Source organism: Diceros bicornis, chromosome 6 (assembly GCF_020826845.1).
Source record: "Diceros bicornis minor isolate mBicDic1 chromosome 6, mDicBic1.mat.cur, whole genome shotgun sequence".
In the NCBI taxonomy this organism is placed as follows: Eukaryota; Metazoa; Chordata; class Mammalia; order Perissodactyla; family Rhinocerotidae; genus Diceros; species Diceros bicornis.
In genome coordinates this window covers 14187516-14202515 of record NC_080745.1, presented here as the reverse complement: position 1 = coordinate 14202515, position 15000 = coordinate 14187516, and the positions used below count along the sequence as shown (strand labels likewise).

At 48.2% G+C, this 15000-nt stretch overlaps 1 protein-coding gene across 5 annotated transcripts in view; it reads left to right on the top strand.

Annotated features, from left to right (window-relative positions):
- ALOX5 (arachidonate 5-lipoxygenase) overlaps window positions 1-15000 on the top strand; it is a 57713-nt gene that overhangs the window by 20019 nt on the left and 22694 nt on the right. For all 5 annotated transcript variants that reach the window (XR_009220411.1, XM_058542889.1, XM_058542888.1 and 2 more), the window contains one exon: window positions 4921-5043. Coding sequence is in view for 4 of the 5 variants with exons in the window: in XM_058542889.1 (XP_058398872.1) it covers window positions 4921-5043 (123 nt within the window). In the remaining variant the exon portion in view is untranslated. The remainder of the gene's footprint in view (window positions 1-4920; window positions 5044-15000) is intronic.

Here is a 15000-nt window from a genome sequence, read left to right as displayed (position 1 = left end):
ACAGAGAAACATATAGTGTAGTGGTTTCTAGTCTACATCATTCAATCTAATCACTCTGTGACTTGCTTTTTTCCACTCATCATTCTGTTTTGAAGAGCAACCACTTGACACAGACAGATGTCGTCCATTATTTTAGCTTCTGTACAGCGCACCATCTATGAATCTGCCATGTTCACCCACTCTCCTGCTGATGGGCACGGGAGCCATCTTTCATTTCTAGCTCTTAGAAGCCACACCATGCCGCAATGAGCTTCCTCATAGGTCTCCAGGTGCTCTCATGGAAGAGTTACTCCAGGGAACATTCCTAGAAGTAGATTGCAGCGTTGCAGACCACATTTTAAGTTTTCTAGATATTGTTGATTGTTTTCCAAAAGGGTTCTGCCGATTCTCACCCCAGCAGCTGTTTCTGAGAGTTGCCATTTCCCTACATCATCAACACACTTTGCATCTTGAGACGTTTCATTCTTGTCGATCTAAGGTGTGTGAAACAGTATCTCTTTGTTTCCTCTTTCTTAAATTGCCACGTATCTCTTGCTTTATGTGAATGTACCATAACTTATTCAACCATTCTCCTGTTGATGGACGTTTAGCCTGGTTCCCACTTGTGTGTTTGGTTGGTTTTGGTATTACAAACAGGGCTGCAAGAAGCAGCGTTGTGCAAACATCTTGATATGCTGGTGCGGTAATTCCCGTCAGATGAATTTCCAGAGTTAAACTCCTCTGCGTTGCCTATTCTTTGAATTGCCTATTTATATGCTCTATTTTTCTGTGTTTTTTATTATTAATCTAAAGGAGCTCTTTATATATTAGGATAGTATCCGTTTGTGATATGTATAACATATATCATTTGTCTTCTGTTGCTTTTGTCACAGAAGACTTTGGTTCTTTGTTTTCTCAACTATATGTATTGTCTTTCCTTTATAACTTTTGGGTTTCCTGCTTTGCTTAAGAAGGCCCTCCCCACCCTGATGTTACATAAATACTCTTATATTTTTGTCTAATACTCTTATAACTTTGTTTTTAACTTTAGGCCTTTAATTCATCTGCCATCTATTTTTATACACGATGTGAAGTAGTGGTCAAACATCCCGGGATCATTCATTAAATAATACGCTCCTTCCTACCGCCTTGGGATGACACCCCCAGCACCCAGAGCTGGCACAGGATGGCACCCAGAGCTGGCACAGGATGGCAGTCATATGCACGGGCTGAAGCTAGTGCCTGGGCTCAGCTCTCACTCACTGCCACTTACTCTGTGTCCTGCGAAAGTTGTTTCGTTTCTCTGTGCTTCAATGCCCTCATCTGTAAAATGGGGGAAATATTAGTGCTACCTCATAGGGGTTTTGAGAGAATTAAATAGGTGAAACCGTGAAAACGCATAGACCGGTATTTGGCACAGAGAAAGCACTCAGTAGGTATTAGCCAGTTTTTTATTATATTCACATTATCTTCTTGGGTCTGTTTCTGGACTTTGTGTGTTAGTGTGTTTTTCTACTCCACGGCCCAGCGCCATCGTCTGATTATCAGAACTTTTTAGTAAATGTGAATAGCTATTTTGTTATCTCACTGTTCTTTTTTAAGTTTTTCATGATGAGAACTGCTTTGAATTACATATAAATATGCTATGGACTGGCATTTTAATGACATTCGGTCTTTCCATCCAAGAACACAGTGTGTCTTTCCACCCATCCAGATCCTGTGTAATGTCCTGCAGTAGAATTTCCAGTTTTCTTCCATGCAGGCCTTTCACCTTCCTGGTTACTTTGTACCAAGGGAAATTAGGTTTTGCCATTCTGGGTGGGATATTTTTTCATTTGTAAATAAATATTGCTGGGGTAAAGATAAATTACTCATTTTTTTAAATATTTACTTTGTATTGACACTTTACTAAATTTTTTTATTGGATCTAATCATTTTTTAAGTGAGTCTTTTTAGTTACCTAGTTATTTGATCATGTTATCCAAATGGTAATAATTTTATCTCTTTTTTTATGTTATTTACATCACTGATATTTTTTCTCTTATTGCCCAAAAAAGTAACAGTAGCAATGATGAACATCCTCTCTGGATCTTGATTTTTGAGAAAATGCCTTTGATATTTTTGTTTGCTTAAAATTATACTTGTTATTGTTTTCTGATAAATGCTCTTTACTGTGTTTGGGAACATCTTGGTTCATTCTAATTTCATTTTTGTTTGGCTGAACTTGTTCAGTTAATTTCATCAGAAAGGTTATGTGGGTAATCTGAGTCCGTGCTTGTCCCTGCCCTCCCCCCCAAAAAATTCTCCTGCCCTCCTCGATTACTTGACTTGGTATAAGAGGCTTAGATGATGATATAAAAAAAGTCTATAAACACTTTACCCTGTCTCCCCATTTTCAGTATGGCAAATGAGAAAAACCTAATGATAATTTGATTATTTTTCTCTTCCCAGAAGCTCATGAGCTTGGGAAGCATCTCTCTCTTCTCTCTCTCCCTTCGTCCCTCCCTTTCTCCCTTCTCCTTTCCCCCCATCTCTCTCTCACATCTCCTCTCTCTTCGACATTTTAAAATTTAATCAGTATATATCTAGGTATGCCTTTTCTCTTTTTTTTATGCCTAGGATTTACTCAGAAAATTGAGGTCTTTTCAGCTTAAGCAAGTTTTTCATTATTTCTTTGATTTTTACTTCTCCATATATTCCTCTCTCTCCTTTTGGAACTCATACCCTCTGCATATTTTAAATCTTTTGTATCTGGCTTTCATGTCTCCCATGTTTTCATTCATGGCTTCCATGTCTTTGTGTTTTTGCTCTGTATCTGTGTTACATTTTCTTCCATTTTGCACAGAGCAGTGCCTGGCATGTAACGGGAACTCAATGATTAGTTATTGCATGAATACATTTTGTCTTCCTGGGGACCAATCAGATCCCATGGTGACCATTCTCTTTTTCCACTTCTATATTGAGTTTTCAATTCAGAGATAATGTTTTGTGGTTGCAGAAAGCCTTTTTACATTATAACTGTGTCTCCTTAAGCCTTCTCTCTCTTTATTTTTTTTAAGAAATTAAATGTCTTTTCTGCTTCTTCTGTCTTTCTGCCTGGTTGTTCAACTTGGTCTTCCTCATTGGAGTATGATTTTCTCTTTGCCTGTTTATCTGTGAGTATAAAGGCCTCTGGCCCCTGACTGTCAGGTCTCTCAGGCAACAGTGACCTGCTGTGGAAGGGACATGTGTGTTTGGTTTCAGGTGCCAGTAGCAAGTTAGCTGGCAAACTGTCCTATCTCCATGCACTGAGAGGTCATCATCTCCTGAACACCCGAGGTGGGGCGTTTCTGCCCATCAGTGCTGCCAAGGGGTTATGGGGTCCTTTCTGTGCAGAGGAAACGTGCCCATATCTCTCCAAGTAAACTCTACACTTCAGAAAATGTGAATGCATTTGCTAGCACATTCTCCTCATTGGGCTCAATGTTTACAGACTAAAAGAATCCAGCTCCACTGAGCTCTTAAAATTATTTAGAGGCCTTGGACTTCCCAGTGGCATGGAGAAAGTGGTTAGCAATATTTAAATTGATATGACTAATGATAGTTAACTAATTGATGTTAATACCAGTGGGGCTACCAGATAACTGCCTCAATTTTAGACATATATTGGAGATGCCTTGAATGATTTTCTAAAAGAAAGAAAAAAATCAATACATTAGTTGATGTTTGTACACCTGTCCACATTTTTATCCTTGTTAATGTACCAGCATTGGTGTTAATATGAACAACAAAGTAGAAGGTTTTCTTAAAGTCTAGGAAAATAGAATATTGTAAGTAAACTGATAGTGAGAAATGCAAGGTGCTATGTAACAGAAAACGCTTTTCAAAATGCATTTGCTCTAAGAGTGATCATATCCAATCCCTGTTCACCTCTTCTGCTCCTGATGAGAGGCTCACTGGGCCAACAGAACACCACAAAAAACAGTGTGGATTTTTGTGACAGTAGAAGCACAAGATGATATTAAAGAGACTCAAGACTTTTTAATCACCTAAAATCTCAATCTTTTACTTTCCTCTTATAAAGGAGATTTAAAGGGAAGGAGAACTAGGAATACAAAGGGAAAAGCTGAAATCCTAGAATGTAAATTTTGGTTTTTAAACAACTGTAAGATCTTTCTCCCTGCCCTAAAGAAACTAACAGGGTTTTGTTTTGTTTTGTTTTTGGAGTAAACAAAAGAAAAGTAAAATTAAAAAAAAAAAAAAAACATAAATACCCAGACTTGCAGGATAAGTTTCAAGGACACCAAGATCTACAGATTTTGGCTGCATAGAGTACATGGCCTGTCTGTGCAGAGAGCTAGTTTTATTATAACAATTTCTAAACTTGCTACTGGCAGTGGTCTCTGCCTGGAGATCCTCACCCAACCACCCTGCTGCCTTGTACACCCTACTGAGAAGGCATGACCACTGTCCCCTTTCCCCCGACCACCACACACAATACAGGGGCATGTTGACTGAGCCGCTGCAACACTGGACATCCAGGTCGGGTGTGGTGGGGCAGCCTCAACACTTCTACCTCCAGTGACCAGCAAGGCAGCTCTATGCCGGGGAGTCATTGCCATTGAGTGTTGCCTCAAATAACCGAGGCCTTCTGCTGCTTCCTTTCCAACTTCTTGTTACGCACTGGTGCACACCTACCATTTGCTCCCTCTCGGCTATAAGCCCAGTGTCTGGTGCAAGGGGCCTCAGGCCTCCCACTGTGATGCTCAGGCTACAGCAAAGTTGGCCGCCACTGGACCTTGGGAGGGATCCCTGAACCTCGCTAGATGCACGCTCAGCTCTAACGTGTTGACCTGGTGGGGGGCACATCCTCAGACCACGTGGGCAGCCTTCAGCCTGAGGGGACCAACCCAAAGGCCAGACATTTAACCCAGTTTTCTTCTCCTTCTTTTTCATGCTCAGATGGATGGAGTGGAACCCTGGCTTCCCCTTGAGTATCGATGCCAAATGTCACAAGGATTTACCCCGAGATATCCAGTTTGATAGTGAGAAAGGAGTGGACTTCGTTCTGAACTACTCCAAAGCGTAAGTTTACGAGAACTTAGGGACACTGGGCAGCCCCTCAGTGGCTGGGGCTGGAGGTGGGACCCTTACTCCTTTCCTCTTGGGGGCCTTGGGCTGGGGGAGCACCTCAGCTGAGCAACTCATCCCAAATTGTTTGATTATATCTTGGCCATAGAGTGACTCCTCAATGTACAATCACAGGACAACCTGTATCTAAACAAAGTTACAACCTGGAGGATTCCAGACACCAAAGCTGTTTCCAGCCCAAAGTAGTGGTCTTTACTTGGAATGCCCCGTCCCCACCCACATCTTATCCCCTCTATGGCCAATTCAAGGGTAGACAGGCTGTCACCTAGATGGCAGGGCTCTGCAGTAATAATGGCCAGCATGCCTGTGCTGATCCCTGGCATGCATTCCTGTCCCCATTCGTCCATCACAACAACCCATGAGGTAGGCACAGTCATTATCCCCATTTTGCAGTTGAGGAACCTGAGGAATACGGAAGTCAGATATCTTGCTCAAGGCCCCTGCTAATAAATGGCAGAGACCCCAGTTCTGTGCTCCCTCTTTGTGGTTAAATTACTGCAGAGTTTTTAAAGCTCACTGCACCCTGAGACTCTCTGGGTGCTTGTTAAAAATGTGGAGCCTCAGGGGGCCGGCCCGGTGGCGTAGTGGTTAAGTTCTTGTGCTCCGCTTCGGCGGCCCAGGGTTCGTGGGTTCGGATTCCGGGCGCAGACCTTCGCACACCTTATCAAGCCATGCTGTGGCAGGCATCCCACATATAAAGTGGAGGAAGATGGGCACTGATGTTAGCCCAGGGCCAATCTTCCTCAGGAAAAAGTGGAGGATTGGCAACAGATTTTAGCTCAGGGCTAATCTTCCTTGCCAAAAAAAAAAAAAACTAGAGCCTCAGCCCCACCCCAGGCCTCATGGGGGGGCCTTTGAATCGGCACCTTGACACTTCAGGGAATTCTCACAATCATGCAAAGCTGGAAAACCCTAAATACGTGATTCTGAAATCTGACAGAGCCTTAGAATGCCTTGAGGAACTTCAGCACCTCCGGGTGCCAGGCGACCCCACAGCCAGGATGAGGGTCTCCCAGGGTGGGACCCTAGGCCCAGGTGGGCATATCCAGGAACCAGATGGATGGGGTGGTGAACCACCAACCCAGTCAGTTTCTGTGGCAACATTTGCTTAGTTGCGTAGCTGCTTCCCTCAAGAAAGGCACGTCATTTGGTCGAACTTGTGAAAGGTAAGTGCAAGAAGCCACACACCCAGGCCTGAGCCAAGGCCTTCCTCCTTTGGACATTTTAGAAGAACTGTATACACACACACAGCCTCACAATCAGCCTCCACATCAGAACCACCATATGCATTTGTCTCCCTGAGGCTGCCTCTGAGTGAGAGGGAGGAAATAGTAATTGCCTGACACTCATCAAGCCTCTGCTAAGTGCCAGCTCACTAGGCGTGGGTGCTTTTACATAGACTCATCTATTTAACCTTCACAGCAATGCTGGGAGGCAAGTACCGTGTTTGAGGCTTTAATGGAGCCAGGTCGAGGAATTGGCAAAACCAGGATTTGAATCCAGGTCTATTTGGGTCCAAAGCTGGGGATTTTTTTTCCCTGCTACAATCAGGATCAACTGGAGAGAAAAATTGAAACCAAACATCTGGATTAGTAACACAGCAGTACCCAACATCTGGCTCCCTGGAAACATCATGGCAATTAAATGTCTCACTTCCCACCCAGGTATTGGCATTGTTGAATGAAAGGCATGTGGCTTTAGTAGGGCAGAGCCCATACCAGGATGGGACAGGTAGGATAGAAGGCCCTTGTAAGAGGGGCAGCTGAAGAGAAAATGATAAGGATGGCGAGGCAGTGAGGTCAGAGGAGATGATACTGCTCTGGGGAGTAGCACCACCTCTGCTTAGTGATGGTGGAGGGGTGGATGGATGGTGGGTGGATGGATGGATGGTGGGTGGATGGATGGATGGTGGGCAGGTGAATTGATGGGTAGATGGATGGATGGTGGGATGGATAGTGGAGTGAAGGCCAGGCTGTGCCTTTCTTGTGTCTGTTCAGTGTTCCTTAATTTTGTTGTCATCTTTGTATCTCAGGAGCCTAGAACAGCAGCTACCACAGAATAGGTGCTCCATAAAGTCTGTCACAATGAATTGAATGTGTCCCAGCTGGCCCCTCAGGGGCCTTTGTTGCCACCTCACTGGCTCTCACTTTACACACACACATTCTCTCTCACACACACACACACACACACACACACACAATTACCTTTTCCTTCTCATGTATCCCTGTCTTGGGTAACAGCAGTGTAGATCAGTGGTTCTCAATCCTGGCTGTGTGTTTAATATTACAGATTCCATGGCACCTCACCCCACCCCACCCTGCCCTGCTCAAACTGTTAAACCAGCATCTGCAGTCCAGGCACGCATATATTTTAAAAGCTTTCTGGGGTTGAAACCACTGGCCTAGATGACTCCCTTGGGCTCATCCTCCACCCAGTTGCATGTGGGGTCACGTCCATCTCCTGGGGTCTCAGGGTGCGTGTCCTCCTCTCCCAGCTCCACTTTCTCTCCCTGGGACGCCACCTCTCTACCTGCTCCCCCAGGCTCCATCTCACACAGCAATTGGAAGCTCATTCTCAAGTGCACGTATAGTTTGCTGGAGGCTCCTACTACAAAGGCACATATAATTCTTTTACTCTCCTATGTAAAATCCTTTGGCAATTGCCCCAACCGCAGGTGAGAGCCCAGGCACCTGCACAGCTCCCTAGCCGCCTCTCTTGCCCCCACATGCAGAGGACACTCCAGCCATGTGCATGCAGAACTAGTTTGCACAGCATCTTCGTGCCTCCTTGTCTTTGCATGTGCTGTTTCCTCTGCCTCAAAAGCCCTTCTTCCCTTCTTTGCCTGGCTAAGTCCAACTCATCATTTTTCAAGACTTGAGTGAGGTGCCCCTTCTCCCAGAAGCTCTTAGAAGCCCCTGGGCCTGAGTGAGGTCTCCTCCCTCTGCTCCCTGGGACTGGCCACACAGACCACCATCTCTCCAGTGACACTATCGCTCATCTTTGTCCATATCTTCCATGTCACTTGGCCCCTTGAGCTATGGACTGTTTGGTAGGAACAGAGCAAAGAAATCCTGAAATGGGCCCTCAGCCCCTCTTGGCACAGCACAGCTGGACGGTTAGCTGAGCACCACCTCTGTTGGCACAGTGAGCTGAGGACCGTGAGGTTCTAAGAAGGAGATAAGAGAGGCAGCCCCTGCACTTGAGAAGGTGCAGCCTGAGTCAAAGCGACTGGACCACATGGAGGCAGCTCAGAGGGACCCCACCCCGAGAGATGGAGGGGTACATGGGAGATGGCTCTGGGCCAGTGGAACGTGATCCTAGGGAAGACGTCTAACTTCTCTGAACCTCAGTGTCTTCTCCTGAAAAATGAGACCACAGCTCCTACTCAGGGTTGTTGTGAGAATATAACAGGCCACATATGTCAACCCTGCGCAGAGAAGTTTCTCCCTAAAGACAGCATTAGTCTTCATCCATTCTTGGTAATGGGGTCAGGCCAGCCAGGACCCACTCCTCCACCATCACACAACTGCTGAGCACCAGCCCCCTCAGATCAGCCCATGCCCTCAAGGGCTCCCAGAGGGACTCCCACTCTGTCTGGTGTTATCTCATTATGGGGTCCAGGAAGCCTTCAGATCAGAAGGGTATCTGGCCTGGCCTTGCTGCTGCCCAGGCAGACACAAGTGGGGGCCTAGAGAAGTGGGGCAAGGATGCTCTGGCAGCACGAGCATCATATACAAAGGTCGGACGTGGCTGGGCCTGTCACAGAAACAGACAAGTTGCGGAATTTCCTGGTGGATCAGAGGAGGAGCAGCTGAGTGTCTACTCCCCACTCCCTATCTGCAGATGAAACTGGACTGCAGAAGGTCAGCAGGGCTGATAAGGGAATATCCTCTTTAAAGGAAATTGAGAAAGAGAGCTTCCTTCCCAGTAGAGTAGAAAAGTGCAGAAATGTGACTGATTTCTGGGAGAGGGGACCGGCCTCGCGCAAGGACCAGGGTGCTTGGACCTTCACCCTCTACACATTTCCCATGAGATGAGATCCGATTGGGGCAGCTCCTTGAAGGGACATCCTTCTCCCCACAGGGGCTCCTCACCGGTACCAAAGACGTCTTCGTGGGATGGCAGCATCAGAAATGCTGCCATGACCCACAGTCAACCACTGTGGGTCTGGATTTGCAGTGTTCAGTGAGAAATGGGGAGATGTGAGAGAAATCAGAGCTGCATTGCAGAAGCTTGACGTGGCAGCCTTTGAAGGTCAGACAAGAGAGCCCAGAGGTGGGGTAGAAGCTGAATGAAGACAGGGAACGGGAAAGTAGGGAAGACTCGGGATGTGGTATAGATGGACCTGGGATCCGCTTGGAATTCAGGTAACAGTAGGGAGTGGCTGAGGGGAGAAGCCAAGGCATCCCTGACGTTTTGCATCTGGCTTGTAGGGAAAGGGGGGTGGTCATTAAAAAGGGAAGCTGGGGAAGAAGAGGTTTGGAGGGGAAGATGAATCCAGTTTGGGGGCATGTTGAGGTTAAGAGCCCTGTGCAGCCAGCCTCTGGTGGTGAGGCCCAGTGGGCAGTGGGACATGCAGCTCAGGGCTAAGCAGGAGCCCTGCAAGGGACACAGGAGGGGGTTCAAGGGTCAGATAGAGGCTTTGTTGGAGGGGAGGGAGAGGAGTGTGGTCTGACAGCAATAACTCCCCCCTCCTCTGCTCCCAGCCACACAGACTGGCCGCCTGATGCATGTTTGAGGTTGAGCAAAATTATGTATCTGGCAGCTCCCTGAAAGGAGTTGGTGGTGAAGCGAAGGAAAGAGCAGACCCCCGAGATGAAAGGCAGGAGCCCAGAGAGAAGAGATGGCATCACAATGGATGGGGCAGATTCTAGCGGGGGAAGGAAGAGACTACGAAGCAGCCCGGTTCCCAGTGATGCTGGGGCGGGGCCCTCGGAGGCTGGGAAGGAGCAAGAGAGGGTAAGAGGAAGGGGTGGAGAGGAGGGAAGTTGAGAGAGCCCATTCTCTTGGCTTGGAAACCAAAGCCATGGGTTTTGAGCGGGAAGAAGACCCCACACCCTCATATTGCCACCCAGCTCAGAAAGAAGTTGGCTCCACCTCACCAAAGCACTCATAGAAAATAGGATTCTCCCCCTTAACTTCACAAGTGCTACCCAAAAGCCCCCAATCTTCATGGAAATTTTAAAAGTCATCTCTTCCTTCTTCTAACTGATGCATATATGTCTGTATATCAATCCCATTTAGCTCTATTGAATTTTGTTATAAAATCAGAGATATGTCCCATTGGAAGATAAATTTGCTGGGAAAATGTAAGGGAAAAAAATCCCACCTAAAAGTTAGGCAAACGTGGAAAATTTTAATTATATTTACTAAAATAGCATTTTGTTGTTGTTGTTAAAAATGGGTCATAAGGGGCCAGCCCTGTGGTGTAGTGGTTAAGTTCGCACAGTCCCCTTCAGCAGCCCGGGGTTCACAGGTTCAGATCCTGGGCGCGGACCTGTACACCACATATCAAGCCATGCTGTGGCAGGCGTCCCACATATAGAGTAGAGGAAGATGGGGACGAATGTTAGCCCAGGGCCAATCTTCCTCAGCAAAAAGAAGAGGATTGGCAACAGATGTTCACTCGGGGCTAATCTTCCTCACCGAAAAAAAAAAAAAAAGGTCATAAAATAAGAGATAGTTAGGGGCTGGCCTGGTGGCATAGTGGTTAGGTTCGTCTGCTCCACTTCAGTGGCCTGGGGTTTATGGGTTTGGATCCTGGGCACAAACCTACACACCGCTCATCGAACCATGCTGTGGTAGTGACCCACATACAAAAAATAGAGGAGGATTGGCACAGGTGTTAGCTCAGGGATAATCTTCCTCAAGCAAAAAGAGGAAGATTGGCAACAGATGTTAGCTCCGGGCCAATCTTCCTCATCAAAAAAAAATAAATAAATAAGACATAGTTAACACAAAGCATAAAGTAGTGTTTCTCTAAAAAATGGTTTGTTCTATAGTCAAATCAATTTGGAAAACACTGCAACCTCTTCAGCAGTAGTTCTCAAACTATACGTTGCATCAGAATCCCTTGGAGGGCTTGTTCAAATCTGGATATCTGGACCCACCTCCAGAGTGTCTGGTTCAGGAGACCTGAGGGGGGGCCTGGGAATCTCATCTCTAACAAGGTCCCAGGGGCGCTGGTGCTGCTGGTCTGGGGACCACACTGAGGACCCCTGCTCTACGGGATTGTAAGGGCTTGAGAAACCCTACATAAGGAAATCTGCTTAATGTCGCTGCCCCGTGCTCTCCAGACTCCTCAGCTTGGCTTGCCTTTGGGGTCTGGAGGCCCCTCCCAGAGCAGGTGACCCTCAGGGCACAGGCGGGAGAACAGGGTTAAAGGTGCCTTTACCTTTTCCCCCTTCTTATTTTCCTCTCTTCCTCGTGTCTTTCTCTGCTCTTCAGTTTAGCTCAGCCGGCATTTATGGAGTGCCTACTGTAACCCTGGCCCCAGGGCTGTTCTAGGTACCAGCAATCTTGCCTTTTCTTTTCCTGTGCCCCTCCCCCACGTCTGCCTTAAGCCTGCCCTGGGACTAGAAAAAGAAAATGCTGATTCCCACCATGAAACAAACTCAGTAAAGGAAGGTGTGGTTTTAACTTAATGTGGCTATTTTTTCGAGGCCCATTCTAGGGCAGCTGGGCTCCTCCGGGACACTGGGCAGCTGCCCCAGGCCATTCTTACCTAGGGCAGCAAGGACAAGCAGCCAGGCTTCCCGGTGAGGGGATGTGGGTCCAGACAGCATCTCTCAAACATTCCCGTGCAGTTGGGTTACTGTTCACACAGGTTGTGATCAGTGGGTCCGAGCGGAGTAAGGGCCTGCATTCCCACCCAGTCCCCAGGTGACGCTGCTGCTGCTGGTCCTCAGACCACACTCGGAGGAGCGAGGTTATACTTTGCTTTCCTGGAAAAAAAAATCTACTAATCTGTTAAAATTATAGCAACAAGAATCAACTCGTGTCTAATTACCCTTTATAAGCAAAAGTTTGCCTTATTTAGAGACTGGTCGGCTGGAGGTTGATTCTAACTCTAGCTGCGCCCTCATGGGAGAGTTGTTTTCTGACCCCTAGTTTCCTTTAAAATGAGGCTGAAGATGCCCAACTGCTAGAATTGCTATGAGATTTACAAGAAGTTGTGTGTGCAATGCCCCGTGGTGATGTGCGGCACACCCTGGGTGAGCTCCTCTAGGCTCTCCGTTCTGGGAGGGCTTTCTCCTCATTCCTGAGCCCAAGGAAGGAGACCGGCCAGAGAACTGCCTTCTCAGGCATGGTCACTGCCTGTTTGCTGGCTCTTCTGGGCTCCCACCGCCCCTATGGAAGCAGGCCCAGAGCAGACCACCTGCTGCTCCACTCCTCTTTTCACAAATGCTTATGGAGCTCCTAGGGGCTGGGGACCCTAGATGAATCAAAACTGGCCCCTTGGTCCCAGCCCCAAGCAGCTCACAGTCTAGTAGGGACCGAGCTGTGGATAGCTCATCACAATAGCAAGTGGTAGATATTCCTTAGGAAAGGAGCCCTGGGGGAACTTGAGGCAGGGGAGAAAGTAAGTCTGGGGAGACAGCATCAGAAAAAAGCTTTCTAAGAGAGAGAAGAAGCCCAACCTGGGTCTTGAAGGATGCATAGGAGTTCACCATGTTGATTGGAGGAGCAGAGGGGATGGCATTCTGGGCTGTGAGAACTCCAGTGATCCAGGAGGACCAGAGTGGGGGCCTGAGAGGGAAGTAGGGCTGAGGCTGCCAATGCAGGGAAATGGGCAAGGAGCCCAGCCTTCACCTGGGGATGGGGGAAGAAGCATGGGGGTTTGAAGCAGGGATGAGATCCAAGGGCCTTGGCATTTTAGCGTCAAGGAGAAAGGGGTTGGTTGTCAGATGTGTCAGAGAGATCAGAGGAGTTTAAGGCTGACCAGGGCCCTTGGGATGCAGCCACTCAGAAGTCACTGGTGCCCTGGGTGGGAGCACTTTTTGGGGGCAGAGAAGAGAGGAAGTAAAGAGGAGTCAGAGGGTGAAGATTCTTCCATGAAGTGGATATGAAGGAAGAAAGGGGATGAGTGACTAGAAGGCCCCGGGGAAAGGGAGAGGGCAGAGTGCTGTGCCGTAGACTGATGATGAACTTGCCCACTGGTCCCCCAGAACACCGTGGCCTAAGGCTGCAGACCTGAATGTTAACACTGAGTGGTCATCATGGTGCTAGTCGCTAATATTTGTTGAACTCTTTTTACGTAATAATGCTTCCTATACATCATGTCAGCCCTGTGAGGCAGGGACAATTATGCCCATTTCATGGATGAGGAAACTGAGGCACAGCAAGGTTAGGGACTTGCCCAAGGCCACATGGCTGGGAAGCGATGGGGCTGGGATTTTAGGACAGGCCCGCAACACTCTGTGCTCACCAGCACCCGTCTCAGCTGCCCTCTCTCGCCTTGGCCTGGGCCTGCATGTGGACTCCCAGGCCCACCCAGGATTCTTGTGTCCAGACCCCAGCACATGGGTGGGGGCTCCGAGACCCTCTGGTCCAGCCCCCTAGTGGTCTGATGAGGAAACGGCGCTCGCCTCATGCCTGGCAGCCCGCTCTGCACTGCTGGTCCCTGATAGACAGGGAGATCCCACAGACCCAGGGCCTGGCCTGCGCCTCTGCAGCTCACGCCGTAGCAGTGCCACTGTGCCCGTGGCTAAACCAGTCCTGCCTGTGGAAAACTGAAATTCAGGCTGAGGTCACCAAAGGGGCCTTCCCCATCAAACCTCTGGCTCCAGGCCGCTCGGTTTCCACGCCACTTCTGGGTAACTCTGATGACTGGTTTCCTCCCAGCCACCTGCTCTGCCTGGAATGGGGCCAGCCCTCCTCAGTAAGCTTTGTCCCCCACTCCAAACAGCGAAACATGAAACGGAAAATGGAGAAGCTGTTAAAAGAAAGAAAGTGGCAGGGGAAGCAGAGGACACAAGCTCTCCTGCCTCTCCCGCCTCAGGGCCAGCAGCTCAGCGTGGGTTCCTGTCTGTGTTGTTACCTGACTGTGTGACCTTGAACGAGCCAGGTGCCCTCTCTGGGCTGCAGGTTCCGCTTTGTGCAATGACAGATCTTGGAAGTCCCTAATACCGTATTCTGGTTGTCTGTAGGTACAGTCACACATCGCTTAACGACAGGGATATGTTCTGAGAAATGTGTCATTAGGTGATGTCATTGTTGTGCGAACATCATGGAGTCGCTTACACAAACCTAGATGGTATAGCCTACTACACACCTAGGCTGTATGTACTAATCTTTTGGGACCACCGTCGTATACGTGGTCTGTCATTGATCAAAACGTCGTTATGCAGTGCATGGCTGTATGTAGAAATATTTTGCCTCTAGATAACATGCAAATATTTTCCTCCTAACCCCACTTCCTCCTGGATCTGTGGCTTCCTCTGAGTACTGCCACATCCTGTTTTTGGTGCCAACCTCCTGTTTGAGGTCAAAGAGACCCAGCTGGTGAGACGGACCCACGTGGGGCTGTGACTCACTCCCAGGTCCCCACAAGATCCCCCAGGGTCCAGGACCTCTTTCCTAGGCACCATCTGGTGCTGAGCCATCCTCAGGTCTGTGAGAATTGTACAGGCCTGGGAAGGCCTCTCTGTCCCAGAAATAAGTCCTTTCCACACCCAGCTGACACTAGAGGTCACGGTGAGGTTTACTCCTCTAGCTTAATAAGGGTTTCTGCCCAGGATACTCGCCTACCAAGGGAGGTGGAGGAGGAGGGCCGCAGATGCTGAGTGAGGAAGGAGGTAACAAGGCTGGAAGAAGCTTAGCTGGGGGCATTCCTAGGCCCTGGCCGCCTGCCCAACAGTGGTGAGGCTGCTACAAGCATGTGTGTAAAAC